Source organism: Thermothelomyces heterothallicus (assembly GCF_042370625.1).
Source record: "Thermothelomyces heterothallicus CBS 202.75 unplaced genomic scaffold P884_scaffold_2, whole genome shotgun sequence".
NCBI classification, from domain to species: domain Eukaryota; kingdom Fungi; phylum Ascomycota; class Sordariomycetes; order Sordariales; family Chaetomiaceae; genus Thermothelomyces; species Thermothelomyces heterothallicus.
The window spans coordinates 384963-412140 of NW_027192563.1; the positions used below are offsets into that span (position 1 = coordinate 384963).

The 27178-nt window shown below is 57.8% G+C and overlaps 8 protein-coding genes across 8 annotated transcripts; 4 read left to right on the plus strand and 4 right to left on the minus strand.

Annotated features, from left to right (window-relative positions):
• Window positions 1–706: 706 nt before the first annotated feature.
• On the minus strand, window positions 707–2895 carry P884DRAFT_274660 (uncharacterized protein; the record flags this gene model as incomplete). The annotated part of the gene is made up of 5 exons (XM_069442753.1): window positions 707–1902; window positions 1980–2125; window positions 2258–2440; window positions 2512–2539; window positions 2727–2895. The coding sequence occupies 5 exons, from the start codon at window positions 2893–2895 to the stop codon at window positions 707–709; spliced, it is 1722 nt and encodes a 573-aa protein (XP_069300950.1).
• A 1802-nt stretch (window positions 2896–4697) lies between these two features.
• P884DRAFT_274661 (uncharacterized protein) lies at window positions 4698–5995 on the plus strand (the record flags this gene model as incomplete). Its single annotated transcript, XM_069442754.1, has 4 exons — window positions 4698–4740; window positions 4784–4900; window positions 5061–5131; window positions 5240–5995. The coding sequence occupies 4 exons, from the start codon at window positions 4698–4700 to the stop codon at window positions 5993–5995; spliced, it is 987 nt and encodes a 328-aa protein (XP_069300951.1).
• Window positions 5996–8207: 2212 nt separating this feature from the next.
• Window positions 8208–10248, minus strand: P884DRAFT_254556 (uncharacterized protein). The gene is made up of 8 exons (XM_069440901.1): window positions 10029–10248; window positions 9878–9953; window positions 9359–9791; window positions 9232–9264; window positions 9148–9179; window positions 9019–9092; window positions 8745–8815; window positions 8208–8670 (listed from the first exon to the last, which is right to left on the minus strand). The coding sequence occupies exons 1-8, from the start codon at window positions 10199–10201 to the stop codon at window positions 8570–8572; spliced, it is 993 nt and encodes a 330-aa protein (XP_069300952.1). The 5' UTR covers window positions 10202–10248; the 3' UTR covers window positions 8208–8569.
• A 194-nt stretch (window positions 10249–10442) lies between these two features.
• Window positions 10443–12939, minus strand: P884DRAFT_216299 (uncharacterized protein). The gene is made up of 3 exons (XM_069439306.1): window positions 12023–12939; window positions 11076–11955; window positions 10443–10979 (listed from the first exon to the last, which is right to left on the minus strand). The coding sequence occupies exons 1-3, from the start codon at window positions 12587–12589 to the stop codon at window positions 10909–10911; spliced, it is 1518 nt and encodes a 505-aa protein (XP_069300953.1). The 5' UTR covers window positions 12590–12939; the 3' UTR covers window positions 10443–10908.
• A 632-nt stretch (window positions 12940–13571) lies between these two features.
• On the plus strand, window positions 13572–16436 carry P884DRAFT_311500 (uncharacterized protein; the record flags this gene model as incomplete). Its single annotated transcript, XM_069445199.1, has 4 exons — window positions 13572–13963; window positions 14019–15101; window positions 15184–15885; window positions 15964–16436. The coding sequence occupies 4 exons, from the start codon at window positions 13572–13574 to the stop codon at window positions 16298–16300; spliced, it is 2514 nt and encodes an 837-aa protein (XP_069300954.1). The 3' UTR covers window positions 16301–16436.
• Window positions 16437–16890: 454 nt separating this feature from the next.
• On the plus strand, window positions 16891–19961 carry P884DRAFT_266618 (adaptin N terminal region-domain-containing protein; the record flags this gene model as incomplete). The annotated part of the gene is made up of 5 exons (XM_069442040.1): window positions 16891–16966; window positions 17053–17363; window positions 17438–18752; window positions 18830–19648; window positions 19729–19961. The coding sequence occupies 5 exons, from the start codon at window positions 16891–16893 to the stop codon at window positions 19959–19961; spliced, it is 2754 nt and encodes a 917-aa protein (XP_069300955.1).
• Window positions 19962–20638: 677 nt separating this feature from the next.
• P884DRAFT_326818 (CDP-alcohol phosphatidyltransferase-domain-containing protein) lies at window positions 20639–22714 on the plus strand. Its single transcript, XM_069445498.1, has 2 exons — window positions 20639–21175; window positions 21291–22714. The coding sequence occupies exons 1-2, from the start codon at window positions 20868–20870 to the stop codon at window positions 22276–22278; spliced, it is 1296 nt and encodes a 431-aa protein (XP_069300956.1). The 5' UTR covers window positions 20639–20867; the 3' UTR covers window positions 22279–22714.
• A 752-nt stretch (window positions 22715–23466) lies between these two features.
• On the minus strand, window positions 23467–24820 carry P884DRAFT_296502 (uncharacterized protein; the record flags this gene model as incomplete). Its single annotated transcript, XM_069444418.1, has 3 exons — window positions 23467–23983; window positions 24149–24453; window positions 24692–24820. The coding sequence occupies 3 exons, from the start codon at window positions 24818–24820 to the stop codon at window positions 23467–23469; spliced, it is 951 nt and encodes a 316-aa protein (XP_069300957.1).
• Between the last annotated feature and the right edge of the window lie 2358 nt (window positions 24821–27178).

Consider the following 27178-nt stretch of genomic DNA (forward strand, 5'->3'; position numbering starts at 1 on the left):
AGTAGAATACGGATTACACTTGCCAGTCCCGAGCCAACGGGAGACCCGCAAGGTTCAACCTTGTACACTTCGGGGGACGTATGAAGAACCAGTTTCAATCTCAGCACAACAAACGACACCTACGCAACGATGCGGAACAACAGGAACTTTTCTCGCTCAAACACGCGCAACTCATTTTTGGGCTGGAACCTGGGAGCAGCAGAACGAGGTGGAAGAGCTCTAAGTTTAGCTCGGACGAGCGCCGATTCCGATTCGACTCCTCAACTTGGCAGCAATGCAGGCCTTGGTTACGCGCTGTGTTGCCCGCAGGATGCGGGACAGGGCGCCCAATCGACTTGCGTTCTGCAACCGCCATCCAAGAATAGAAAACACGAGAGAGACGACTGCGGAGAATGAATAATCAAACGGGTCGGCCTCGCTTGCAACAGGAAAACGTCTATGGAAATTCCTAAATCATGCCGAGCTGGTAGTTATTTGGACTGAGAGAATGCTCGCATGCAGCTGCAGATGCCGCTTGCCGACTCTATCGATGCTATCCCCCGCTGTACCCCCCTCTCTCACGGCGAACTCGCGCCGCCCCGCCCCGCGGCCGCTAAAAGCGATTCGTATGTTTGACACGGCTCCGCCCGGGGCGGGATGCGTGTCATGAGGGTGGTGTTCGGCATCCAGTACCATAACACGAGGAGAGTATTTGTTTGCTCCCTCTTTAGAGCCTATCCAGGAGACCCTTGCTCTCGAGCAGGAGGACGATCTGGTGCACGATGGACCGCACCGACTGCTTCTCGCAGTCGACGACGAGATCGGGCTTGGAGGGAGGCTCGTAGGGGTCGTCAACACCGGTGAAGCCCTTGATCTCGCCGGCGCGCGCCTTCTTGTAGATGCCCCGCTTGTCCGTCTTCTCGCAGTACTCGAGCGGGGTCGCGACGTGGACGAGGTAGAAGTCGCCGTACTTCTCGACCAGCTCGCGGGCGTGCTGCCTGGCCTGCTCAAAGGGCGCGATCGGCGCGGCGATGACGGCGGCGCCGGACCTCGTCAGCTCCGAGGCCACAAAGGCGATGCGGGCAATGTTCTTGTCGCGGTCCTCGCGGCTGAAGCCCAGCTCGGACGACAGCTCGTGCCGGACCGTCTCGCCCAGCAGCATGGACACGGAACGGCCGCCCTGCTGGTTCAGCGTGACCTGGAGCGCCCGCGCGATCGTGTCCTTGCCGCTGTTCTGGTAGCCCGTCAGGAAGACGGTGAAGCCCTGCTTCGACCTCGGCGGGTGCGACTCCCGCAGCACCTTGACGACCTCGGGGTACGAGAACCACTCGGGGATCTCGCGGCCGCTCCTCAGGCGCGCGCGCAGCTCGGTGCCCGAGATGTTGAGCGTCCGGGCGCCCTGCGGGATCTGGTCGACCGGCGCGTACTCGTCGCTGTCGGGCAGGTACGTCATCATCTGGAACGGCACCACCTCGATGCCGAGCTCGTCGCGGTACTTCTCGACGGCGTGCTGGGCGTCGTAGGGGCCGTAGAAGTCGACGCCCTTGCTGTTCTTGCCGGGGCCGGCGTGGTCGCGGCCGACGATGAAGTGCGTCGCCCCGTGGTTCTTGCGGATGATGGCGTGCCAGATGGCCTCGCGGGGCCCGCCCATGCGCATGGCCAGGGGCAGCAGGCCGAGGACGGCCATGCCGTTGGGGTATCGGGGCAGGAGAGCCTTGTAGACCCGGACACGGGTGAAGTGGTCGATGTCGCCGGGCTTCGTCAGGCCCACGACGGGGTGGATGAGCACGTTGGCATGGTGGGACCGAGCAGCGCGGACGGTCAGCTCCCTGTGGGCGCGGTGCATCGGGTTCCGCGTCTGGAAGGCGACCACCCGGGTCCAGCCGAGCTTGTCGAAGTGAGCACGGAGCTCGGCGGGAGTGTCTAAAAGCGCGGTTAGCCCCCTCTTTCCTGATGATTCCCATCTCCCCCCACGCCCAGAAACCGGAACGGGGGCTTACATCGCAGCTCGACAAAGTCATAGTGCTGCAGCCTGTTGACGGCCTCGAGCTTGCCGCCGACGTAGAACTCCTTGGCGGTGTTGAAGAGGTAGCGAATCGCGGGGTGTTCCTCATCGCCTCCGAAAACCTCCTTGGCTTCCAGCGCCCTAGTGTGCACGTTTTTTTATCAGTCAGTCGCCCGCCTAGCCTTGGCCATTCCGCCACACGATGACGCGACACTTGGCGCTTTTCTTGGACATTTTCTTGGACATGAAACGGTGAGGGGCTGGCTCGCTTACTTGTCGGGCTTGTAAACGTCCTCGACCGTGAGGATGGCCAGGTTGTTATCGTCACGGAAGTCGCGCAGCGTTATCCGGGCACCGGGCTTGATCGAGAGCTCGTCGATGGTCTCCTGGCCTACGTCGAGGGTGATGGGCATGCTGAAGAGGACGCCGCTGGCAAGGCGGTTCTCCTTGACGACTCTGCGAGTGGCGGGTTAGTGCCTGCCCAAACCGCTGTGGCCAATTGACTCGTTTTCCGACTTAAAACATACCCATTGTAGTCCTTCTCGTTCATGAAACCTGCACATTTTTGGGGGATCGGTCAGCCTTTCTGATGCCACTTAAGAAACCACGGGAGATAAGCCAGGCGATGGGATGGCGGGGTTCATGCGAGCCCCACCATCCATCCAAATCCATCCGTTCAACAGTGCCGCGCGCGGACTCGCAACTCCCGGGGGCATTCATTGTCTTCTTTCTTGCAACGAACCTTCGAGCGGAGAGAAACCGCCGTTGAGCAGCAACTCGAGATCGCAAAGCTGGCGCTCGGTGAGGACAAGGGCCGGCAGAGTCTCTGCTTCGGCCGACAGCTCGGCATGGCGGGGCAGGTCCCTCGCGAGCAGGTCCTTGAGGACGCCGCCGTGGGGAGAATTGGCCATTTTTTTCGCGTGAGATGCTTAATAAAATCGAGGGGTACGGGAGCCGAGCGTAGCGGACGACCGCAATGCCACAGAATTCCAAACGACCGGGAGCTGTGCGGCACGAGCAAGACGTGGCGGAGAAGACAGAGAGGGAGAGAGACGGGGAACACAAAAGTTTCTATTTCCCAGAGTTTCCGCAAGAAAAAGATGCTGGCCAAGGCCAAATACTTATACGTGTCGCAGATTTGCCGCACTGCCGTCTCCGCGGGTACCACCGACATCCGTTTCCAAGCAGGCGACGGACCGGCGGACGCCAGGCGACCCGGCCAGCGGGCAACGAAGCCCCCGGTAACGGCGTTCATCCTTTTCTGGAGGCGGCCATTACCAAGGAATGTACCTTGCGCACGCTGAAGAATGCGGCGCGCAGCACAATTCGCCCCGAACTCCCCCTTGACAGCGACTGATGATGCCCTTTTTTGAGGTACGCAGGATTAGTGTGATTTTCCATCTCCCCTTTTTTGTTTTTGTTCAAGGTTCACATCAACGTCGCACTCCTTTATCCCCGAGCCCACCGAGCCGCAGCAAGCACACCGAGGCGGCGTCCGGTCCCCAGTACCGGCGACCGATCGGAGAAGGGGTCCTGCTTACGGCATCAAAGGGGATTATTGGAGGGAATGCAGTAGTTACTTGAGTAATCTGTATATACACTACGCGACCAGCTTGCGCACCGTACCAAGTGATGTCCTGCCAGGTCCGGGAAACTCGATGCCAGTATCCATAATCCGTACACCTCCGTACTTGGTTACCAGCGGAGGAAAATGGCCCCCTGTCCCCAAGTTTCTTAGCTCCGATGACGTGCTCGTGCAAGGACCATCAGCCTGCGCCATGTGCGGGCCTGACAAAGGCATTCAGCACATCCGGTTGCCCACTCAAGTGGGGCAACCCGCCAAGCACCTTCAAGTACACTCAACAGCCTTGGAAGGAAAGAGCGCCTTCATTCTCTGCCGCACTTGAGCGATAAAAGCCGCAGTAGTCTACTTCCTTGATCCGACGAGGCGCGGCCTTGTCTCAGGAAGGCATATGGCTGTACTAGTGCGGCGTATATTGACATGTGGGTGGCATCTCTTGAAGATCCATTTCTCAGTCGTTCACGCGGCAAGGCAATATCAGGGTTAGGGTAGCTCTTAGGTATTATGTGAGCCCTGCTGCAAGTTCGGCTTCCAATTACGATGATGAACTCGGGCAGAACTCGAGGCACCAACAAGTTAAAGAGATGGAAGAGAGAGGATGTGATGACAAGACTTGCACCTACTCATCCTGATATGGGAACTAAAGCCAGCATGGACTTGCTTTAAGCAAGCCGCAAACTTGGATTTGTAAAGAGCAGAACGAGATAGACGAAAGGGCCCAGACATCCCCAATCGTGACCTCCTGTTTTCCACCACCATTGCCAAAAGGTCAGAACCCGGCTTTAAAGGGGGGGAAAGGGAAGAAAGGTTCCAGAAATGGAAAGGAGTAAAAACGAACAAAAAAGAAAAGAAAATAAGCAAAGAAGAAGAGTTCATCGCCTCCCCCTTCCCCCCTTTAATTACCAAGGTTTTTGGTCCACTTTGCCAGGGATCTACTTAACACACCAACCGACAGTCTCGCTCACTCGCTCACTCACTCACTCGCTCACTCACTTCTCACTTCCTCTAAGACCCTTCTCAGAATCGCATTTCCGCCGATTACCGGATCTATTACCATTAGAGAATGATTTGAAACCGTCAACCGAGCCCTGCGGCCCCGCGGGCCTCGTCATCGTTGCTGCTGCCATCGCGATGATGGCGGTGATGGTGGTGGTGGTGGTGGTGGCGGTCCACTGTCCCTTGTCCTGAGTCGAGCGGGCTGCCGGCGGCTCCCCCAGGCTCGGACCCGGCCGGCTCGCTTGTCGCGGTGGTGGGAGCGGCTCCCTCACCGCTGCCACTACTGAAGAACGAGGAGGAGAGGGTTTCGGTGCTTGTGGTGATCCAGGGGACTATTTGTATCGGTTGAGTGGGTCAGTCAGTCAAGTTTCCAGACCGTCAACAACCCCTTGGGGGCAAGCAAAAGGGGGGGGGGGGGCCTTCTGGACGCACAGCTCAGGGCTCCGGCGGAAGAAGAACTGCTGCTGCTCTCGCCTCCCGCACCGGAAGTCGTGTAAGTCGTGTTCCAAGGTGCGGATGACGAGATTGTCAGCGTCACCGTCCTCAGGGTCGTCTCGATGCAGGCAGACGTCGAGACGGTTGTCGAGGCGAACGTGGCGGCACTGTCACTACTACTACTGCTGCTGGTGGTGGTGGTTCTGGTAGCCACCTCCGGGGCTGTCCAGGACTCGCTGCAGGTCGCGGACGACGAGGCAGGGTACGGGAACGGCCCGGTGTCTGTTGCCGGCGTGGATGTCGTCCCTATCGGGCTTGTCGGGCCTGCGCCGCCCGCGGTTGAGTTGGTGAAGGGGAAGGGGGCCGAGCTCGGCAGTCCGGTACCTGAGCTAGGCGGCCAGATGAGGGTCCCAGACGCGCCGCTGCCGGTCGGCGCCGAGATGCTGGACGAGTTTGACATGGGAAACGGGGCGCTGCATGTTGGCGCGCTAGGAACACTGCCGGTCACGCGCGGACCGGAGCCAGTGGCTCCCGCGGAGGTCGAGTTTCGGCATGGGAACGGTGCAGCAGACGTTACAGCCGCGCCGGGCGTTCCGGTCAGGATCCCCGTCCAGGAAGACACCGCCGCTGAGCTGGAATTCTTCCAGGGGAAAGGCGGCAGGGCCGTGCTGGAACTTGTTGTCGTGATAGAGAACGCCGGCGCAGTGCCCGAGCCAGAGCTGCATGTCGGTCCGGCAGCAGTTGGTCCCACAGCCGTAGTAGAGTTGCTGATGGGAAAGGGCGGTGCCTGTACCGTCGTAGGGGGGTTCCCAGACGACCCGTGTACGCTCGTACCCAAGGCAACCGTCCCCGTTGGTCCGGCTAGGCTGGTGGAGTTGCTGAGCGGGAACGGCGCGGTCGAGGTGCTACTGCGGAGAGGACTCCCCGTTACCGTAGGTCCGGGGAAGGAGAGGCTGCCTGACGGGCCCGTTTCCCAAGGTGGCGACGGGAGCGAGTAATCACTCGTGTCTGAAGGGGCAGTCACACCCGGAGGCGAGCCATATCCTGGGAAGGTTAACGAGAGCTTGTTCCGAGAGTGCCTCCGAAAGAAGAGTCATGGGCAGGGGATGCCTTACCAGCCCAGGATGAGGTTGACAGTAGAGAAGATGGTAACCAGGAGGAGGAGGAAGAAGAAGAAGAAGAAGTGAAGGAAAAAGGAGGAGGAGGAGTCTCTGTAAGTGGCGGAGGCTGATAGCCATACGGCGGATCGGATTCCCGCTCTTCTCTGGGCTCAATGGCCTGGATGCGCGTGCGGCTGTCGTCTCGTGCGCTTGGGAAGACCCTGCCAATGCGTTGTCGAAAGCTGGCCCAAAACGTTTCCTGGTATGCTAAGGTGCCCGAGGGGTAACCCAGCAGGGCCGTGGCCCATGTTAGACTGCCAAGCAACCTGATGGCTATCATCGCAGTGCAGAGCTTTGCGAGACCGAGTCCAGCCCTGGTGTGAGCAATCCAGATGCGAAGAGCAAATGGCTCTGCCTCTCTCTAGGGAAGCCGGAAACTGGGAGGGTTACAACCTCGTACAGATACCAAGGATATACAAGATATAGAAAAAGTTGATGACCAGGAGGGTGATTAAACGAGTGGCGATGCCCCGGCTACCCACCGGATCTGGGACTTGTGTGGTAGGGGCAAGTTGGTCTGGGAGCCGAGCTGGACAAGTACAGGCTTCTAAGACAGAAGTGCGGGCGGGTGGGTGATATACGAACATACCAGAGAGGGAGTAGCCCATCCCTTGAATCCTCGAGCAAGGGAAGGGGGTAGTAGGGGGGGGGGGCTCGAGAGACAGTCCACGCGGGTACGAGGTAAACTGACTCCAGTTTGACCAAGGCAAAGGGAGAGGTTGCCCTCAGCCGCACAAATGTCGATCGAAGAAGGGGTTGGTGGCCGTGATAATGTTTCCCGTAGCGAGCACTGTACCCACCAAACCGAAAACTACCCACGCCTTCGGTTGTGTGAAATGACTTCAAGGGCCCATGTAACTGGCAAAACCTAAACGGTGGTGACATGTCAGTTCAAACTTTTCGACCTCATGCAACACTGTGGCATACAAGAGGCCCGCGACTCAACCGATCCGTGGCCAGCTGTGTCCCGGAGATGGGGACCTGGAGTATGCGCTATGGGACCTTGATCCGAGAGGAGCACAAACGGCGGATAGGGCACCCCAACTACCTGCCACGACGGCCATGCGTCTCCTCCTCCTCCGTGGTCGGGCGGCGCGAGATTCTCATCGACCCAGACGCAGGCCATCATAGCCTATCCTCCCTCTCCAACGTTGTCTGACCGATCTGAACTTCTTGCTTATCTCGAACCTTCTGACCGGCCGGTGTGAACATCGTTTTGGCGTCGTCGACTTTAGCCCCGTCCTCACTACAAGCTGTCAGGTAAAGTAAGCAAACAACGAAGCCCCTCCCACCCCCCGACAGCTCATCCAAGACAATGTAACCATGAACACAAAGGGAGCCTTTGTACAGATTATTGTACCAAGAGATGGACAGACCAAAGCTCCTGGAATAGGAGAAGACTGACCACCTGTCCCTGGTCGCTGGAGACGTAACCAAACCATAGCCCCTGTAGTTTCGGAACGAAGCTCCCGCCGCTGAGAGGAACAGGCGTTACACGCCGCATGCATTCGGGCCGGACGAGACGGCGGTCGGTTATGCGGGTATCCGGTGGTGGCCAGATCGATAATTATTCCATTTCAGTGCCTGTCTCTGCGGCCGCTAAACCACCCCCCCGGTCAGCCCAGTCGAGGAGAGATTGAGCCAGAAATGTGAGCAAGCAAGCAGGTTGCAGGTTGCAGGGCCTTTGGCTGGGTTGTGCCTGGATTGTGCCTCGGATGCGTTTCGTGCAACCGCTCTCCGCCCTTGCGCGCATGTAACATACTGTTTGAATGTAACAGAAGGAGCCTTGAGGCAGGTACGGCCTGTTGTACAAAAAGAGGAGAGGTTTTCTTTCCGGCTCCGGGGACTACGGGTAAGGGTCAACCTTCCTCGGCTGCCGAAAGCTTCAAGCCGTCCCCAATTTCTCAGGCACAGGCGAGTTTGAACCTAACATATCAGGGGCCTAACTCGGTCAAGACATACATCACGCCCGCAAACAGCACGTGGAGACTTTCCTTGCGCGGAGACGTTTTACGTTTTCAGGAAGGCATGAGAAGTGCCAAAAACAAAAGGCGTCTCATTCTCTGCTATCTGGGAGCCCACCGCACCCTCCAACCTCGGAACAGTGGTAAAGGAAGCAGGTAGTGTATTGCGTTGCTCGACGACCTCGACACCCAATCATCTCCAATCTGTTTTTTTTTTTTTTAAAAAAAATTCACCAAAGTACCAAAGCTCCCAGGCTGCCGCGACATGCCCTGCTGCCGTGGCGCTGTGAGCCCTCGTTTACCTTCTTGCCATCGCCAACCCTGTACTTCGTGTGCGTGCTACTGCATCAACCTGAGATCATGCAGGAGAGCTACATGCGATCGGAAGGTGCGACCCTCCAAAATGCACGTTTGAAGTGGCCCTATCGGTCTGCTCCGGTAGCACTTCTTACTCGGCTTTCTTGGCCGCTTCCCGCAGCTCCGGCGCTGTGCTACCGGCCATATGACTCTCCTTAGCCTCGATGTCAGCCGCCCAGAGCGCAGCCCCAACTGTTTGTCAGTCAGTCAATCAGTCGTCAGCAGGTGGGCCAACTCCGCGGTGAGAGGGGGGATGTCGAGCTTGCCTGTGTTGGTGAAGGAGAAGACGATCGAAGCAACCGGGATCATCTCGAGGAGAGTGGCAACAGTGCCGAATCTAGGAGGCCAAGTTCCATTCCGTCAGTACATTTGTCGTAAGGGTTGGACACGGCCGAGGGAAAAAAAAACACACATAAAAGTACGTCGGATCGGGTATCATGAGCAAACAGGCGATACAGCGGTATTCGTGTGTCCCCTCACGTGCACACACAAAGTACCCGTGAAGCCAGGATAATGCCGCGGAAATGGGAATTCACGTACGCAGTATAAGGCCCCTTATGGTCCTTGAGCCACTTGGATCTCTTGGAGCTTGTCCACCCCTTCAGTTGGAAGTACTAGGTTGAAAGAGTAAGCTTCCGTTGGCGCCAGCGCACCAAATAGGGAACTCACCCGATCATGAACAGATTCGCCACGAGATCGTCCTGTCGCATGTTAGTTACACGGTTTCTACCGCGCGTCATTGTCATCTCTCACCTCGTAGCAGGAGGAAGGTTACGGTGCCCACAACTACGCACCCATGTCAGCAAAGGTTACTCCAGGAAGAAGAAGAAGAAGAAGAAGAAAAGACCGCCTTCCTCCGGAAATGCCGAACAGAACGTACCAGGGACAAAGTTCAGAGGCAGATACACGACATATCGAATCAGCTCGTTGATGCTGAAGCACCTGAAGGGTTTCTTGAGCGCCTTGCCCAGCCTCTGGATCGAGTCGCCGCGCGTCTTGACCTCCCTCCCCTCGGCAACGACGTCGCCCTTGTTACGGGCCAGCAGCGTGCCGTCAAACGTGTCCAGGATTGCGTCCTGCAGCACGTAGTTCTTGGACAGGATGCCCGTGATGGTCGAGCTCTCGTTCAGGATGAGGAGGGCGGTCGTGAAGACGGCGAGCGGCCCGTTTGTGAACGCCATGACGGCGAGCTGCGGGAGGTAGGTGAAGAAGAACATGGACCCCAGCACGCTCGAGTAGAGGGTCAGGTAGGGGAGCAGCCTCGACCGCAGCGGCTTCCACAGCTCGGGGTGGCTGATCAAGTAGAAAATACCCTGCAGGTCCCATGTCAGCGGAACCATTCCCTGTCGGCTGCGCTGCCGCATCTCGCGCCGAGCCAGAACCTTGGGTGGTGAAGAACCTTGATGGGATACATGTAGGAACCACTCCTCGCTGCGTCGTTGAGGAGGAGCTTGGCTTTGTCATACTCCTCTTTCCTGAATGTCAAGAAAGCCCGTTAGCTGACGAAAGTCATTCTATCTTATCGTCGAAATGCTGGGACAAGAACTCACACAACCTCTTTGGCCTTATCGGCAAGTCGACCCGCCATTTTTAGGAGTTTCAAGGGGGCGAATATGTTTTGATTACTTATGGGCGTGTTAGTCAGGGTCAGGGTCTGTGATGGGGTTTTGAGCAACCGTGACTGAAATAAAGCCGGTAAGGGTGCTGAAAGGCGTCCTAGCATAAATCCCAATCAGACTTAAGATCATGAAAATAAGTTTAGAGTTTGAAATGGTTGGTGTAAGTATAGGCTGCTCGATGAAATGGGGTTATGGAGCGAGGTTGAGTGCATGTCGTCATTGGTACTGAAACTTGGCACGCGACCCGAATTCGCTCGACTAACAGCCGACTTTGGGACTTTGGGATCAGACCCCAATGACTTCAGTTGCCGTTAATTGCTTCAAAACGCAGGATGCAACTTAAACCTGTGACAAAATGGTGCGATTTCTATACGGAATACAGAACATTAAGTTAACCCCCTCCTTACTCTCCCAATCCAGCCCAATCCAACCCAACCTCCCGTCATCCCCATGTCCGGTTCTTATAAAAGTCTAGACTCCCCGGCCAAAGTAGAGCCGTTTCGAGACCGCTCCATCTTTTCAACCCGCCATGCCCAACCGTGACCAAGTCCCGTAGACCAGTATAATACACACGTGAACGATCATGCGCGGCTCTACCCCAACAGAACGCTCTGTCCAGATCCATTATAACGTGACCGATACCCCCGGGCTGCTAGATCGAAAAAAAGAAAGGTCGTCGTGTCGCGTGTAAGCGCAGAATTACAAGTTGTGACGGGGAAAATAGAGCTGCCGCCGGTTGTCGTTCAGCAGCTGGCACAGCCAACCAAACACCCCTCACTCTCTAACAATCGCATTGTGGCCCATTATTGTTTTATGAGTACATAGCCTCGAACAGGTAGATGAATGCGAAAACAAGGAACGCGATAGCCCCGCCGATAGTTACTATATACATATGTGAGCGACCACGAGAACCGTGGAAAAGGGGGGGAAAGGCCGGGGGGAGGAAAGGGTGGAAGAGGGTAACACTCTAGAACTTACCGACTTTGAGACTGACTCGACCGGCAATCGCCCTGCCTCCGAGGACAGCGACTCCCGTGCAGCACGCATGGCCCATGACCGCGCCCAGCGTCACCCACCAGTAGTCCTGACCGGCCGCCATGGCAATGGTCGCGATCTGGCTGCGGTCACCCCATTCCCCGAGGAAGGTCATGACAAAGGTCTGCACCCAAGCGGGGCTGAGGAGCAGCGAGACGAGGTTGTTGAGGCCCGAGAGGAAGCCGACCAGGGCCCCGGGGCGCGGCGACGGGCTCCGGCCCTCGGGCGAGCTGGAGGGGCTGCGGGCCGGCGCAGGGAACCGAGACTTGGAGCGGGGCTTGCGGTTGCCGAGGCCCATTTCCAGGGCGTACTGCGAAGCCGTCTCCTTGCTCGCGAGGCTCTCCTTCTCCTCCAGCTCCATCTCCACCTCCTGCATCTCGGCAGAGACGCCCTCGTCGGGGCTCATGGCGAGCCCCTCGCGGAGCAGCCGGGCCCCGAAGACGAAGAACAAGACGGCGGCGAGGAAGGTCGTCAGCCGCTTGGGGATCAAGGCGGGCACCGCGTGCCCCAGGACGGCCGAGAGGACCGTCATGGCCACCAGAGCGCCCAGGGCGGCCGAGAACACCACCATGCGGTCGTGCTTCATCGCCATGAGGGCGGCAACCAGAAAGGTCTTGTCGCCGACCTCGGAAAAGATAATCATTGTATACGAGAGCATGAAGGAATGAAACGGTCGGATGAGCCCTTCGCCGCCCTCGCCGTCGGGCTCTGCAGCCCCCCCTTGTTTGCCGGCCCTCGGGACCTCCAAGTGATCAATGTTCGCCGCGGAATCGGGAAGCGGAAGAGAGTGGTCGTGTGTCCGTTCCGGAAGATCGGCCGGTCTCTGCTACAAGGTCAGCATGATTGCTCTCTTTTGTGACGAACAGGCCTCGGCAAGGTGGGGAAGTTACCTCGAGCCCGGAGGGGTCGGCAGTCGACGCCCTGTCATCGGATCTATCATCGTTTTTGGCCACCTGAATTCTCTCCTGCTCAGAATGCGGGAGCGGAGGCGCTTCCTTCGGCGTCGGCGGCTTGTTTTCGACCTTCTCGCCAGTCTGCATCTCCCTCAACCTTTTTTCTTTTTCCTTTTCGCTCACGCCCCCTTCGGTGCCCGTGGGCCCTTTCCTGGGCCCCGACCAGTCCTTGTCGTCCATCACGCCGTCGTGGCTCTCGGGTATCCGCTTCCCGTCGACAATCAATGGGTCTGCCGGGCGGTCTTTGAGGACCGGCAAGTCCTCCGCAGAGCCAGAGCTCGAGCCCAGTTCGACGAAGGGCCCAGCATGGGGTTTCCCGTCATTGCCGTCGATTGGCGCATCTTTGGTGCCGTATCTCCTCCCGGTCGACGCACCAGCCCTGACTGCGACCGAGTCCCTATCCAATTGCGGGTCGGCGGCGGCGGCGGCGGCGGCGGCAGCGGCGATAGCAAGGGACGGGAGGAGAAGGAAGAGGAGGGGCGACTGCCTATTTCGAAGCCTCATTGTCGTCGGCTGTGTTTGAGGACCCTCGGTTACTCGTACGGAACACAAAGGGAGAGAACGCGGCTTGGCAAAGAGATAACGCGCCCGCGGGATCGGCTTTGACGAGACCAAGGTCGCAGTAGACCACCGGGTCCAAGGCAGTTCTCCTGTGCTGCGGATATGCTCTGCCCCGTATGTAATACCAAAAGCCTGAATGGACAAAAAAAAAGCCTAACTAATAGAGAACGTCAGAAAGTAAAAAGTTGCTTGAGCTGTCTGTCCGGTGGTGGTCAAGATCAGCGGCTGTCCAATCCAAGATTGTTTCTTGCATCTGGGCTGAGACTTTGCTTTCACCCCCCTGCTAGGGGCTTGCCGAGGATTAGTCTTGGCGTGATGCGCGAGAAGGGGGAATGGCGCGCCAGTGCACACAGCCCTGCCTCGAGACCGCCCATGCGCCTCATGAGCATCGCATCAGTTATCTGGAAGGGGTTAGGGTTTCATTGACTAACGTATGACCCTGCGCTGACTGCATGCCTCGAAATCTCTCGTTTCATCCATTCAGAAATTGCCTTGTTCAGGCAAGGAGGTACCTGGAAGGCGATACTGTACTGGGATGTAAGAGCTTTTCGTTATGTGACGTACTGGTAAACTACTCCGTACTTTGTAGGTATTCGAACCTGTACGGAGTACGGATTATTTGTATCCAATTGGGCAATCAAGGGTTAACTAAAAAAAGCGTGAGGCATTCATCCAACTTGTTGCACGCTTCAAGTCACGTGATTAGATGGTCGGACTATGCCCTCTTTGCTGAGCAAACCACCACTTCCTCGGGTGGGTCACAGCCTCCGCCAGCCAGGATAAATTTCCAAACAACCTCAATTGCCCTCGACGGCAACCCTAACCCCAACCCTTCTACAACACGCACCGCGTCTCATTGCGACCATCATTCATCGAGTTCTTCCCGTTAGCAAGAAATCTTGACAGTTCAGCAGACGTTGAACCCATGTCAGGGCGCGGGAGAGCACGTCCTCCGTCGCGCTCAGCGCAAGAACCCGCCGCGGGCGCGAGCCGCCGCTCGACGCGGCAGCAGCAGCAACAGCATCAAACCGCGGCGCCAGCAGGAGAGGTACAGCCGCCTCCCTCATCAGCAGAGGAAGAGCACCAGGAACAGAAACTGCCGCGGGAACAAGAGGAGCCTTCGGAGCAGGAACAGCAACCGAACCTGCAACCCGAGGCTCCGATGTCTGCGCCGGTGTATCATCAGGACATCGACCCCGCCATCACGGGCTCCCAGGATGCGGCCATGCCTCCACCCCCTCCTCCTGCCTCGAGTGCTAAGGGCCCGCGTGGGCAGACCGAGGTGGTGGTTCCACGCCGGGGAACGCGTCGCGGTGCGTCCAGCATCGTGAGCATCAACAGCTATCCGGTCACGGACCCGTTTTCGCCCCAGCCCGAATCTCAGAGTATGTTCAACCTCCCGGGGCACGCTAATTGATCCTAAGCTCACTCGGTCAGATGTGCCCTCACAGAGGGCGGCTCCTGGCCGGGCCTTCGGTACACCTGGGCCTGCGCCCTCTGTGGTGTCGTCAGCCGTCGAGGACACGCCCAGCCGCAGAGCGGCCAGAGAACAGGTCATGAGAGCCATGTTGTCACGCCTGTTTATTGCCGCTGATGACTACTTCAACCACACTCGCAGCGACCAGACGGACCTCGAGATGTGGGAGCTGGAGCAGGATGCTTACAAGGATGTTTTTGACGCGCACCGCCGATATTACGTGGTCGATGACACCGTCCCTTTCGTGGACTTCGCCTTCGTCGCCGACACGATGCGGCTCGACAAGAAGTCCACCCTGTGGCACAAGGCCTTCAAGGTCGTCTCGGCGGCGAACCTCGCCATTCTGCTCGACGAGCTTACCCTCGTCAAGCAGGAAGACCTTCTGCCGCGGCTGCAGGCGTGGCATTCTGCATTTCCCGGCTTCTTCATCGCCGAAGGCTCGGACAACACTGCCCACGCCAGGAGCGAGCAGGTCATCGAGCAAGCCTTGTTAATCCGGATGCAGCTTTCCATCGCCACACTCGAGATCTTGAAGAAGGATAGCCGCGTTCCGTTTAACCCCCTCGAGGAAGTCGCCAAGATCTGGTGCGATGGAGATGTCTCTCCCGAAGCGATCGAAGCTTTCCTCGGGAACAATGATGACGCTATCCAGCTGAAGCCCATCGCACCGACCGATTTCGAGGTGGCTGCGTTGGACAGGGACCGAAATGCTAATCGCTTTAGGTCGCTCTGCGTCCTGCTTCCGAAGCATCCGGTCGAGGGCCACGACCTCGACCTGACCCAGCTCCAGGACACGTATCCGCTCAAGGACTTCCTGGACACTCTGCGAGGCTTTGTCGAAGCTTGCTTCGGAAACATCAAGGCATCGCTTCAGCATGATTTTGCGCATTCCGATCCCACGTCGAGGGCCGAATCGCAGATTCGATATCAACTCGAGGCCGACGCGATGGGTCAGGGATTCGACCGGTCCGAGTCCGGGTAAGTTACTTGGGTTCACTCGCGGGGCTGTGAGGTTTTTTTTTTTTTTTTTTTTTTTTTTTTTGCTAACTATTGGTCCCAGCAGTCAAATGGGAGCTTTCGACATCTCCAACCTGCGTGTGCTTAAGCAGCTAGAACAGCAGGGGACTCCCGGGTTTGGCGACGGCCACCAGCTGTCCCAGGGTTCCTATCCCCCAGCACCGCGGATCCCCTACCCGCCAGGCTTCAGCAGCCCTTCGCCTGCTCTGGGGTACGGCGAACCCGAACAGCAGGCCGGGTTCCAGTCGAACGGCACCATCTACGCCGGGTCGGCAGCCCAGGCCTCGGGTAGGAAGAGAGGAGCCCAGGACGACTTATCCATGGCCGGTCAGCCCCCGGCGCCGCCAGCAAAGAGGACGCGGACGAGGCGGAAGAAGAAGGATGTGCCGGAAGCCACAATGAATCCCCCTTCAACAGCCATCTCGGGAACCGCGCCGCTTGCCCCTCCTGCTGGCCAATCACAGTATCCGCCGGTTCCCGGGACGCAAGACGAGCCAGACTTTGAGGCCCTCTCGCAGCGAACGAGGGAGATCTCGGCCGCGGCTCGTAAGGTCAAGGAGCCGCAGGTCCGCTCGTCCTGGGTGTCCAAGGACGTGAAGCTGCTCGTCAAGGCGGTCAGCACCTACCAGTGCAAGTGGAGCACCATCGAGAAGGAGATCAAGGCGGGCACCATCCCCTTTGAGCGCCCGCGTGACCAGCAAGCTCTGCGTGACAAGGCACGACTGTTGAAGCAAGACTTCTTGAAGTATGTTGTCTGAACCAACCCCCGCCGTCCTCCTTACGACCCTACCGTACGTGTACTAAGTGTCAACGCGATTTACAGAGCCGACATGGTCCTTCCGAGAGGCTTCGACCTGGTCGTCTTGGGCAAGAAGGAGAGGGAGGCCGTCAAGGCCGTGGGCAGGAACCCTGACCGCAAAGAAGCGGACGTGGACGAGAATGGGCAGCCCATCAATACCTTGTATGTTGGCGACGACGCTGCGCCGGCAGCCATTCCCGCCCCTGTGCACCCAGCCAACCCCCAGCCTGAGCAGCAGTTGCAACAGCTGCAGCACCAGCCAGAACCCCAACCGCAACAACAACAACAGCAGCAGCAGCAGCAGCACGCAGAGCAGGCGGCCGAGCCGCAGCCGGCGGTACCGGAGCAGGTTGCTGCGTGAGTGGCGGGAGGCCGCGCCCGAGCGTGGAAAGATTTCATGAAGCGCTTGCGGACATTCCGCACTTCGCTCTACGGCCTAGTGGCCTGTTCTTACATGTTGTGACCATATTACCTATATCTTGAAGACCGATTAACGGACACGATCACAAGGTCTGAGACCCGAGAGGTAGTGGTTCCGAAGGACTGGTGGGCTTTCATCGAGTAAGAATATGAGAAACTCGTGAAGGGCAGGCTTCGGTTTTGTGTTGTTTGCTCGTCGGTCGGCGTTACTATTATGGCTCTATCGCTATGTATAGTGTAGTTATTTGGAACGGTACGGAGTCAACAGAACAAAAAAGGCTCAGCGGGCGGGATTCATGTGACTACTCAGGTGACACGCTCCCTGCTTGCATTATCGGCAAACCACAAGCACAACACTAAAGTTACAGGGACCGTGCACTCAGCCGACCCCTGTTGTGGGGCGCGCCCCCATTGGCAGCATTGAATTGGCAACGTCGCGAAGTTGCCCAGGGATTCCACAACAGGCTCACACCTGCTTGAGCCCGACTTTCCCACCGTTCCCCAGCGCGACCAGCCCTCGTTCTGCCCACCATGAACTACGGGAAGAAGGACGAGGACGCCGACGGCGGCCTGGTCAAGATTGACCGGACCCAGGTTTTCCAGGAAGGTACGCAGGGCTCGCAACCCTCTCTGTCCGCAAGCGACAGCAGCAGTAGCAGCAGCTAATTGCGGGCCAATATTGGCGGTGCGCAGCTCGACTCTTCAACTCCTCGCCAATCCAACCACGAAGATGTCGCGTCCTTCTCACCAAGATTGCCCTGCTCTTATACACTGGAGAGAAGTTCCCGACCACCGAGGCGACTACCCTCTTCTTTGGCATCTCGAAGCTGTTCCAGAACAAGGATGCCAGCCTGCGCCAGATGGTTCACCTCGTCATCAAGGAGCTGGCCAGCTCCGCCGAGGACATCATCATGGTCACGAGCACAATCATGAAGGATACCGGAGGCAGCACCGACTCCATCTACCGCCCCAACGCCATCCGGGCGCTCTGTCGCATCATCGATGTACGGGACACCACCATCCGCCGTTTGGGAGCTTCGAGCTCGCTCGTGTCGGTGCTAACATTGCGCTCTTCCAGGCCACCACGGTCCAGTCCATTGAACGTGTCATGAAGACGGCGATCGTCGACAAGAACCCCTCGGTGTCGTCTTCGGCCCTCGTTTCCGCCTACCATCTCCTCCCCATCGCCCGAGATGTCGTCAAGCGCTGGCAGAGCGAGACCCAGGAGGCGGCGGCGAGCACGAAGTCGTCCGGCGGGTTCTCCCTGGGCTTCTCGTCGTCGTCGGGCAATCTTCCCGTCAACAACTCGACCATGACGCAGTATCACGCGATCGGGCTGCTGTACCAGATGCGGATGCACGACAGGATGGCGTTGGTCAAGATGGTCCAGCAGTTTGGTGCGGCCGGCGCCATGAAGAACCCGGCCGCCATCGTCATGCTTGTCCGCCTCGCTTCTCAGCTGGCCGAGGAGGATGCTCAGCTCAGGAAGCCCATGATGCAGCTCCTGGACGGCTGGCTCAGGCATAAGAGCGAGATGGTCAACTTTGAGGCCGCCAAGGCGATCTGCGAGATGCGGGACGTCACCGATGCCGAGATCTCCCAGGCCGTTCACGTCCTCCAGCTCTTCCTCAGCTCCCCTCGCGCCGTCACCAAGTTTGCCGCTCTCCGCATCCTCCACAGCATCGCCTCCTTCAGGCCCCACGTCGTCCACGTCTGCAACCCGGACATTGAGCTCCTCATCTCCAACAGCAACCGCTCGATCGCCACGTTCGCCATCACCACCCTGCTCAAGACGGGCAACGAAGCCAGCGTGGACCGGCTCATGAAGCAGATCTCCGGCTTCATGTCCGAGATCACGGATGAGTTCAAGATCACCATTGTCGAGGCGATCCGGACTCTCTGCCTCAAGTTCCCCAGTAAGCAGGCCGGCATGCTCCAGTTCCTCAGCGGCATCCTGCGCGACGAAGGCGGTTACGACTTCAAGCGTGCCGTGGTGGAGAGCATGTTCGATCTGATCAAATTCGTGCCGGAATCCAAGGAAGAGGCTCTTGCCCACCTCTGCGAATTCATTGAGGACTGCGAGTTCACCAAGCTGGCCGTCCGCATTCTCCATCTCCTCGGCGTCGAGGGCCCCAAGACATCCCAGCCTACCAAGTACATCCGGTACATCTACAACCGGGTCGTCCTGGAAAACGCGATCGTGCGTGCGGCTGCGGTTACTGCGCTGGCCAAGTTTGGCGTAGGCCAGAAGGATCCGGACGTCAAGCGCAGCGTCGAGGTCTTGCTCACGCGGTGCTTGGATGATGTCGATGACGAAGTCCGAGACCGCGCAGCTCTCAACCTCAGGCTCATGCACGAGGAGGACGAGTTGGCCACGAGGTTTGTCAAGAACGGTAAGATGCTGACGAGAAATCTTTTTTTTTTCTTTTCGGTACGCATTTCACCGCATGCTAACGAGGGCTTGTCATAGACACCATGTTCGCGCTGCCGTATTTCGAGCAGCAACTTGTCATGTATGTGACCTCGGACGACAGGTCAGCTTTCGAAACGCCCTTCGACATCTCCAAGATCCCGGTTGTTACGCGGGAGCAGGCCGATGCCGAGGACAGGACGAAGAAGCTTACCGCAACAACCCCGTCCCTCAAGCCGCCAAAGACCGGCCCGACCAAGGCGGCGCCCTCAGCCGCGGAAGCGGCCGCTTCTGCCTCGGCAGTGGCACAGAAGTACGCGCAGGAGCTGATGCAGATCCCCGAAATGAGGGAGTTCGGAAACGTCCTCAAGTCGTCGCCCCTGGTGGAGCTGACGGAAGCCGAGACCGAGTACGTGGTTGGGGTCGTCAAGCACGTCTTCAAGGAGCACATTGTGCTGCAGTACGAGATCAAGAACACGCTCCCGGCAACGATATTAGAAAACGTGTCGGTGGTGGTAACGCCGTCGGAGGAAGACGAGTTCGAAGATGTCTTTGTCGCGCAGGCCGAGAAGCTGGAGACGGACGTGCCCGGCAAGGTCTACGTGGTATTCCGAAAAGCTCGTGGCGAAGGCGCCATGCCTGTCAGCACCTTCTCCAACGTTCTCAAGTTTACCAGCAAGGAGATCGACCCGACGACCAACGAGCCCGAGGAGACTGGTTACGAAGACGAGTACGAGGTGTCCGACTTCGATCTGACGGGCAGCGACTACGTCATCCCGACCTTCGCAAGCAACTTTGCACACATTTGGGAGCAAGTCGGCGCGCAGGGAGAGGAGGCGGAGGAGACATTACAACTGAGCGGCGTGAAGAGCATACCAGGTGAGTTTGGGAAGAGGCAGCCGTTCCGGCTCCTCCTAGCACCCATCCGCCCTATGAGGACAACGCTGACAGTGCAACAGAGGCGACCGAGCAACTAGCCAAGGCGCTCTCGCTCCAGCCGCTCGAGGGCACAGATGTTCCCGTCAACCAGACGACGCACACGCTCAAGCTCCTCGGCAAGACGGTCAACGGCGGACGCGTGGTGGCCAACGTGCGCATGGCCTACTCGTCCAAGACCGGCGTCACGACCAAGATCACGGTGAGGAGCGAGGAGGAGGGCGTTGCGGCTCTGGTGGTGGCGTCGGTTGCTTAACGAACGAGGGGACGCATGGCGTTGAACTGTGTTTTTTTTCTTCTCCGTTACAAAATTGAAGAGCATTCTTCTTGTCAAAATGCGCGGTGTCGGAGGCTACGTGTGTGTGGTTCGGAGATAGACCGATAGACGCCTGTTGGTCAGGATGTGCTTGGAAGGATGAGAGGCGCCCCGGTGGTAATCAAGAGCTCTCCGTGTTCCGCCAAGCCCGAGTCGCGATGGTTCCCCGTTGGCGTCGAGTAACCCCAGGTTTTGGGGTTGCTAAGATTATCGATAAGGCAAGGGACTATAAACTGCTTTGCGGCGGGGCGGTGAATGGAAAAGTGGAGACAGTGACGATATCGTCGGAACTTTGTAACCGGTGACCAGGGACAATAGGTAAAAAGGCTCAGCAGGTCGAGCAGTTCAAGCAACAGCGGGTGTTTAAAGACATGTTCGGACGAGCTTATTTGGACCAGCCGACTATCATGATGGAGGGCAGGCGGAGGTTGTGTATGATGCAGGGTTCGTTCTAGTTATTTCATCCCGATATTCCGTCGCGCGAGATCGAACTTGGAAACCAGACCTGACGCGCCGCAAGGCGACCGCGCCGAGAGCGGGTTAAAAAAAACAAGGTCAAGCTTCCGATCGGCGTCTCGATCCACAGTGTTTGTTCCACCATTTTCTTCCCCGCCATTACGAAACTTAAATACCATTCCGTCTCCTCTTGTTTTTTGGGTTTCCAGGTCGTTTATCCAAAGTCTCCGCGAAGGTACAAGTAAGCGACAAATTCTTCTCAGCCACGGCGCGCGCCCCAAGAGCAGCAAGCGGGCGGCTCTCTTGACAACAGCTTTCAGCCGGGCACGCTAGATCGCGAAAAAAAAAAAAAAAAATACTGGGAAGGCAGCTAGACCACCCGCGGCCAAGATGGTTTACGTACGGCAGGAGTACTTGCCCAACCTGCGGCAATACAAGTATTCCGGCGTCGACCACTCGCTGCTGTCGCGCTACGTGCTGAAGCCCTTCTATACCAATGTCGTCATCAAGTGCTTCCCCATGAGCATGGCGCCGAACCTCATCACCCTGACGGGGTTCATGTTTGTTGTCACCAACTTCCTGACCCTGCTCTGGTACAACCCGACTCTGGACCAGGACTGCCCGCCCTGGGTCTACTACAGCTGGGCTGCCGGCCTGTTCCTGTACCAGACCTTTGACGCCGTGGACGGGACGCAAGCGTAGGTGTTTGCTCTCCCCCTCCCCCTTTTCTTTTGAGGTTGTTCCAGGAGAGCGCTCGCTTGCTAACCGTGGTCGTTCTTTTTTTTTTTTTCCGGTGTTTCTCTCTCTGTATAGTCGACGCACCCACCAGTCCGGCCCGCTCGGCGAGCTCTTCGACCACGGCGTCGACGCCCTCAACACCGCGCTCGAGGTCATCATCTTCGCCGCCGCTACCAACATGGGCCAGAGCTGGAAGACGGTCGCGGCCCTCTTCGCCAGCCTGTTCACCTTCTACGTCCAGACCTGGGACGAGTACCACACCAAGACGCTCACCCTGGGCATCATCAACGGCCCCGTCGAGGGCATCCTGACCGTGGTCGTCGTCTACGTCCTGACCGGCTACCTGGGCGGCGCCTCCTTCTGGAACCGGGGCATGCTCGCGACCATCGGCGTCCCCGAGACGGTCGGCGGCCTGACGATCCCCCCGGCCGTCTACAGGCTCTCCTTTACCGAGTGGTACATGGTCCAGGGCGCCGTCATGCTCGTCTACAACACGGTCGAGTCGGCCCGCAACGTGATCCGCGCCCGGCGCGCCCGGGGCGACCGCTCGCGCCACGCGCTCCTGGGGCTGGCGCCCTTCGGCGTCACCTGGGCCCTCATCGCCGCCTACCTGTACCTGCAGCCGACCATCCTGTACGGCCACCTCGTCCCCTTCGCCGTATTCGCCGGCATCGTCAACGCCTACTCGGTCGGCCAGATGATCACGGCGCACCTGGTCAAGCTGCCCTTCCCGTACTGGAACGTCCTGGTCGTCCCGCTGGCCCTCGGCGTCCTCGACTCCCTCGGCCCCGTCCTGCTGCGCCACGGCCCCGTCCCGGGCCTCGGCTGGCCCTCGGCCCTCGGCGACGGCGTGTACCAGGTCGCCTTCATGTTCTGCATGCTGGGCATGGCCGTCGGCGTGTACGGCAGCTTCGTCGTCGACGTCATCGTCACCATCTGCGACTACCTCGACATCTGGTGCCTGACCATCAAGCATCCCTGGGTGGAGGAGGGCCGCGAAGGGGACGCGTCGAAGCAGCTGAACGGCGGGGCAGTGGCCGCGGCCGAGAAAAAGAGGCAATAAATAAATAAACTACAAAACAAAACAAAAAAATATTCCCTGTCCCAGATTTGGCAAAGGGATATATGCCAGCCAACCAACCAACCAAGGCACCTGCAGCATGGGAGGAAAGTAAAAACACGAGCTCTTGGTGTAATTAATGATGCTGCTCACGAGGGGCCTTGGCCGGGAACCGGCTGCAGAGTTCAGCTGTAACGGATGTACGAGGGGGGAAAGGTAATCGATGGCGCTCACGGCTCGTCATGCCACGAGGGGCCCAGCAAACGCTCAGAGGGTTTTTGGACATGACTTGGACGGCTTTTTTACGGCGTTGTTCTGGAACAAAGCATGGCAAGCACGGACGGTACGGTATGAATACCTGGTATGTATAGACGGCACAGGTGTATGATGGGACGTCGTTTTCTTTTAGTTCCGACTTGCTCTTGCCGTTCCTCGGGTCGTTCGAGTTTTTTTTTTATTTTTTATTTTTTTTTTTTTTTTTTTTTTTTTTTTTTTTTTTTTTTTTTTTTTTTTTACCTGTGAAGGATAGAAGGAGCTTGGCTCCATTCCGCAGTAACGCACGGTAATGAGATGAAGATTATCAGTCATGGCATCGTATTTATAGTAAGTGAGTTGTCTTTCTGAGCGGTTGACATTTGAATTGCCCTGGCATGCTAATCTCATAGCCCATAAAATAGCCAAAACCTTCCAGTCGAGACCCGAGATTCCAATTTCTGAAACATTGAGAGGGCCGTTAATCCTCGTTCGCTTCGACCTCCAAGACAACAAGCAGACGCCTGCAAGACGTCTAGGCCTCGGTAACTCGCTTCGTAGGTGTTCGGACAACTCCGACAAGAAGCATCACCCGGAGGGGATCATGCACTTTGGCCCGCGTGGCCCGCGTGAGGTGGCCGTCGACCAGAAAAACGCCCCGACCGGCCCCGTTTGGAGGGCCGCCAACATGCCCCTGAAAGCGAGCGAGCTGCTTAATGGCGCCAAGAGCGTCAGCATCAGCATGTGGACTGCCCGTGGCGGAGGCAACTAAGCCCCCCCCCCTCCCCCTCAATAGTCATCTCGTCGTGGTCATCGTCACATCATCGGGGTGCTTATGGTATGCCCCCGGTTGCGCTGATATGGGGTCCCGAAAGGCAGAAGACCGGGTCGGCGGCCCGAAGGCGCGAACTCTATCAGACTTCTCTCTTTGGGTCCCACTTATATCAGCTCATCGCTGTTCTCCGCCACGCTCTGCTCGATGGCTTGGATTATCGCACTCTCTTCGAACACGGGGCCCTGGCCGTCGCACTTGGCCTGGGGTCTCAGGCGCTCGCTGACGGCCTCGACATCGACGAGCCCCCGCTTGAATAGCTCGTGGTTGATGATGAAATCCCACGTGGCCCCCGCCGCAAGCAGGCGTTCGCCTTTCTCGCTCATGACTATCCTGTGGCTCGGCGTCTTGTTGGCGTGGCCCTGGAGGACGCTGCTGTAGAAGTCGGTTGGGCTGTAGGTCATCGGCCCAGTAGTCGTCGGCGCGGCGGCCGCCGGGGAACCTGCATTCGCCGCCACCATTGACGTTGCCCGCAGGATCTCGTTCTCCGTCTCCATCCTCTGCAGGTCGCGCTTCAGCCGCTCGTTCTCGGACGCGGCCTCGTTCTGGGCCTGCTCGAGCTCCTGCAGCCGGTTCTCGAGATCCCTCACATGGCGCTCCTTGCGCTCCCGGAATGCACGTTGGCTGCGACGGGAATTAGCGAGCCGTTACTGTTCCAGCCTTTTCTCCCTCCCCACGAGAAGCAAATGCACGATCGACGGGCGAACCAAAGCGTGCGCGAAACACAGGGCGGTATTTGGGGGGGGGGGGGGGGGTTGTGGCGAGTGGATCGTGTTTGCTGCCACTTACGCTGCACGATTCTGGGCCTTGCGCCTCGACTGGGCAGGGGTTAGGTCATCGTCCTCCGAGTTCGAGTTTGGTTTGCGACCTGCGTCCTCAGTTTCGACTTTGGAGACGGGGAGAACCTCGGGGGTGGGTCCGGTTTGGTGGACCGCACCAGCACCGTTCACCGGAGCCACTGCGGCATGCACCGGGAGTTGTCCAGGGGGCGTGGGCGGCCGCGGGAAGGAGGGAGCAGGATTGAAGTGCACGTAGCCATCGAAGTTCTGGAACTGATCGGCAGGTATTCCGTTGGGATACTGGTCGAAGATTTCCTGAGTAATGATTGTGTAAGCCTGTCGTCCCGCAATCGATGCGCGCTCCCGCCACTCGCAGCCATCGAAATGCGGAGCCTAGCAGCTGGAGGCAGGACACGAAAACGAGTCCCATCGACTGCCTAGCGGGTACAAAAACCGAGGGGCCCCCTCCGCGTCTCAGCTGCAGTCGTTGCCCCTATCACGAAACTGCAGTCATGCGGCTACGAGCATCGAGGATAAATAGGTCGCAACCTACCGGAGGAGATTTGGTGTTGAAGTCTTCCGACGCCACCGATTTGGAGTGAGACGGTGTCGGCGGAACGGGAGCTCCCATGAATTGGTAGGGCGGAGCGCCCGGGAAAAACGCAGTGTGCGAGTAGTCCATGGTAACGGATCAGAACTGTCTAAATTCTCTCTCGTTCGCTGCCTTGTGTCAGTTGGATGGAAAGGAGTGTGGGAATGACGACGACAAAAGCGAGACCTACTGGTGAGCGAGGTGAGCCTAATGGACTGGGACTGGGACTGGACTGGCTGGGCAAGAGAGTTTAGGTGGGTAAGCTTTGTAACCTCTGGAGATTCTGGAGCACAAGCGGTCAGCAGGGGGACCGGCTAAGCTTTAGGCTTGTCAGACGCCCTGGGGGCGAGCCTGGACAGGTTAGATTCAGTTGGGCAAAGCGCCCCACAACAGCAGCCTTGCCCTACTTACCTATACACTAGTGCTCTTCGCAGTTACCCAGACGGGCGGCTTGGAGGGCCACCTCATCTGGTACAGTGGACCAGAACTGTGGGTCCGGCGGCTTAAATGCTCCAATTTTGGAAGGGCCCGCGCCTAATCTCTAATAGTGACGCCGGCCTCGATCCTCACTGTCAACCTCGAGATCTGGATGACAAAACCACACCCCAAAGGATGCCAAGCGCGATACTCTCTCACCGACCTGGGGACGGACTTCCCCAATAGCCTCACTTGTGGTGCGTATGTTGTGAGACGAACACAATCTGGCTGTTAACACCTGCGTAGTGTACTTGTATGTATACCTTAGCAACTATGCAAAGGCCAAGGGGCAGCACCTGCGCTGCAGGGCTTCCCGTACTTTGTGTCCAAACGGGCCGGGGCGGGCCCTCCGATGACATTCCGTCTGCACACACGCGAGACACGGAAGGCAAGCCAACTGCTGGCGGTCAGCTGGCGGCGAGTGCTGAGTTCCAAGCCCTGGCTCGATTCAGGCACCTCAGCCAGACCCTTTACACCTTCCTCCGAAGAGTTCCGGATGTATGATTACGGAATGCTGCTTTTCAAGAAGGAGGCCGCCCAGTTGGCCTCGTAAGTGGTCCGACTCAGGCCCCTCGCTCTGCCCTGGCGCGGCGGATGCCGTCCAGTCGAACGGCCGACTCTGTATTCCGTACGCACGAATCACCGCAAACATGCACACACCTGGGCATGGCCGCCAAATGGCATGATGGTCTGAGCGAATAGGGAGGTACTTTCCAAAATCCCAAAGCCAAGGTCTCGCACCCCAAGTTGTGCTGCGCCATTAGCATGCAGGCCGGTAGCCCCAGCGGCACCAGAGCTCCTGGCATTTGACGAATATGACAAGCGAGACGCAGGTAAGCACGTGGCTAGCTACTACAGCGCCCTGCTGTGTATGTATGTCCTATATTCTCAAAGTTCCAGACAGAGCGGAACGTCTGTGCTAGTCGTCTGTGCTAGTCGTCTGTGCTAGTCGTCTGTGCTAGTCGTCTGTGCTAGTCTCTCCGAGCAACTAAGACCGCCATGGGTCAGAGTAACTATTTCGGAGTAAGACTAACAATCCTTTCAACAGAAGAACGGCTATCATATTCTGACAAATGCTCCTGAAGGCAGCTAAAAGGTAGTGCCCACTACTTAGCAAGGGTTACTCCGAGCAGAACGTGGCTTCCGTTTTTGTAGTCGGTTTAAACAGTGCTTGCTTAATCACCCAAAAGTTCCTTCCCCAACCCGACGGCACCTCTGTGGGTTTCTGCCTCAATGGTAGCGGGTCAGTATAATGGCTCAAAAAAACAACGTGATTCCAGATAGGTACCAGAATACACTCTAAACAGTGACAATGGATGCTGTGTGTGTGCATTAGTACTGGTACAGCAGTCCCTCGAAGGTCAGATACCAAGGTAATGCTATTACCTGACGGCGACGCTTTGGTGTTCAAATCTCCCGGCCGTTGATTTCCCCGATGTAAGGTCTCTTGTGTCTTGCTCTTGTTGTGAATGGAGAAGTACTGCCGGACCTCTCCGGGTCTCTGGACGCGGAAGCGAACGGCAAAGAACACAGGCGTCGAGCTTTTCCTTCATGGCCTGCACCGATAATTAACGAAACAAGAGACAAAATAGCTACTACGAGTGCGCCACTCTTCCGTGCCCTTGCCGCGATTTTGTCGAGAACGTCATGATATAGCCCGGTGATCAATGAAAGTGGCAAAGGCTCACTTGAATATGACATTCTCTGTTGACATTGGTGGCTTTGGACGGCACGCTGAACGAAAAAGCTTTATCTATCTCTCCAAACAACATCTCCTATCCCATCTCAGGGTGTTTTTAACTCAGCCGGTTGAAAGTATCACCTCAACCTTGTCTGCAGGAAGCGTAACCGTTTCTTGGTCTGCTATGCAGCAACGCAATTAAAATCGTCTGCTCCTCAGGCTCCCTTTCTCATCTCAGTGTCGGAGGCGCTTCTTGCTTCCAGGTCTGCTTTTGAGTGGCTTATCGGCGT

Bases quoted from the DNA above. Each gene is read 5' to 3' on its own strand.
- P884DRAFT_254556 (XM_069440901.1), bottom strand. From the start codon at position 10,201: ATGCTAGGACGCCTTTCAGCACCCTTACCGGCTTTATTTCAGTCACGG. The intron at 8,816-9,018 runs GTACGTGAATTC...TTGGCCTCCTAG, and splicing joins CATAAGGGGCCTTATACTGC to ATTCGGCACTGTTGCCACTC. The intron at 8,671-8,744 runs GCAAGCTCGACA...ACTGACAAACAG, and splicing joins CTTCTCCTTCACCAACACAG to TTGGGGCTGCGCTCTGGGCG.
- P884DRAFT_216299 (XM_069439306.1), bottom strand. From the start codon at position 12,589: ATGAGGCTTCGAAATAGGCAGTCGCCCCTCCTCTTCCTTCTCCTCCCG. The intron at 11,956-12,022 runs GTAACTTCCCCA...ACCTTGTAGCAG, and splicing joins CCGACCCCTCCGGGCTCGAG to AGACCGGCCGATCTTCCGGA. The intron at 10,980-11,075 runs GTAAGTTCTAGA...ATATGTATATAG, and splicing joins TCGAGTCAGTCTCAAAGTCG to TAACTATCGGCGGGGCTATC.
- P884DRAFT_326818 (XM_069445498.1), top strand. From the start codon at position 20,868: ATGGTTTACGTACGGCAGGAGTACTTGCCCAACCTGCGGCAATACAAG. The intron at 21,176-21,290 runs GTAGGTGTTTGC...CTCTCTGTATAG, and splicing joins GCCGTGGACGGGACGCAAGC to TCGACGCACCCACCAGTCCG.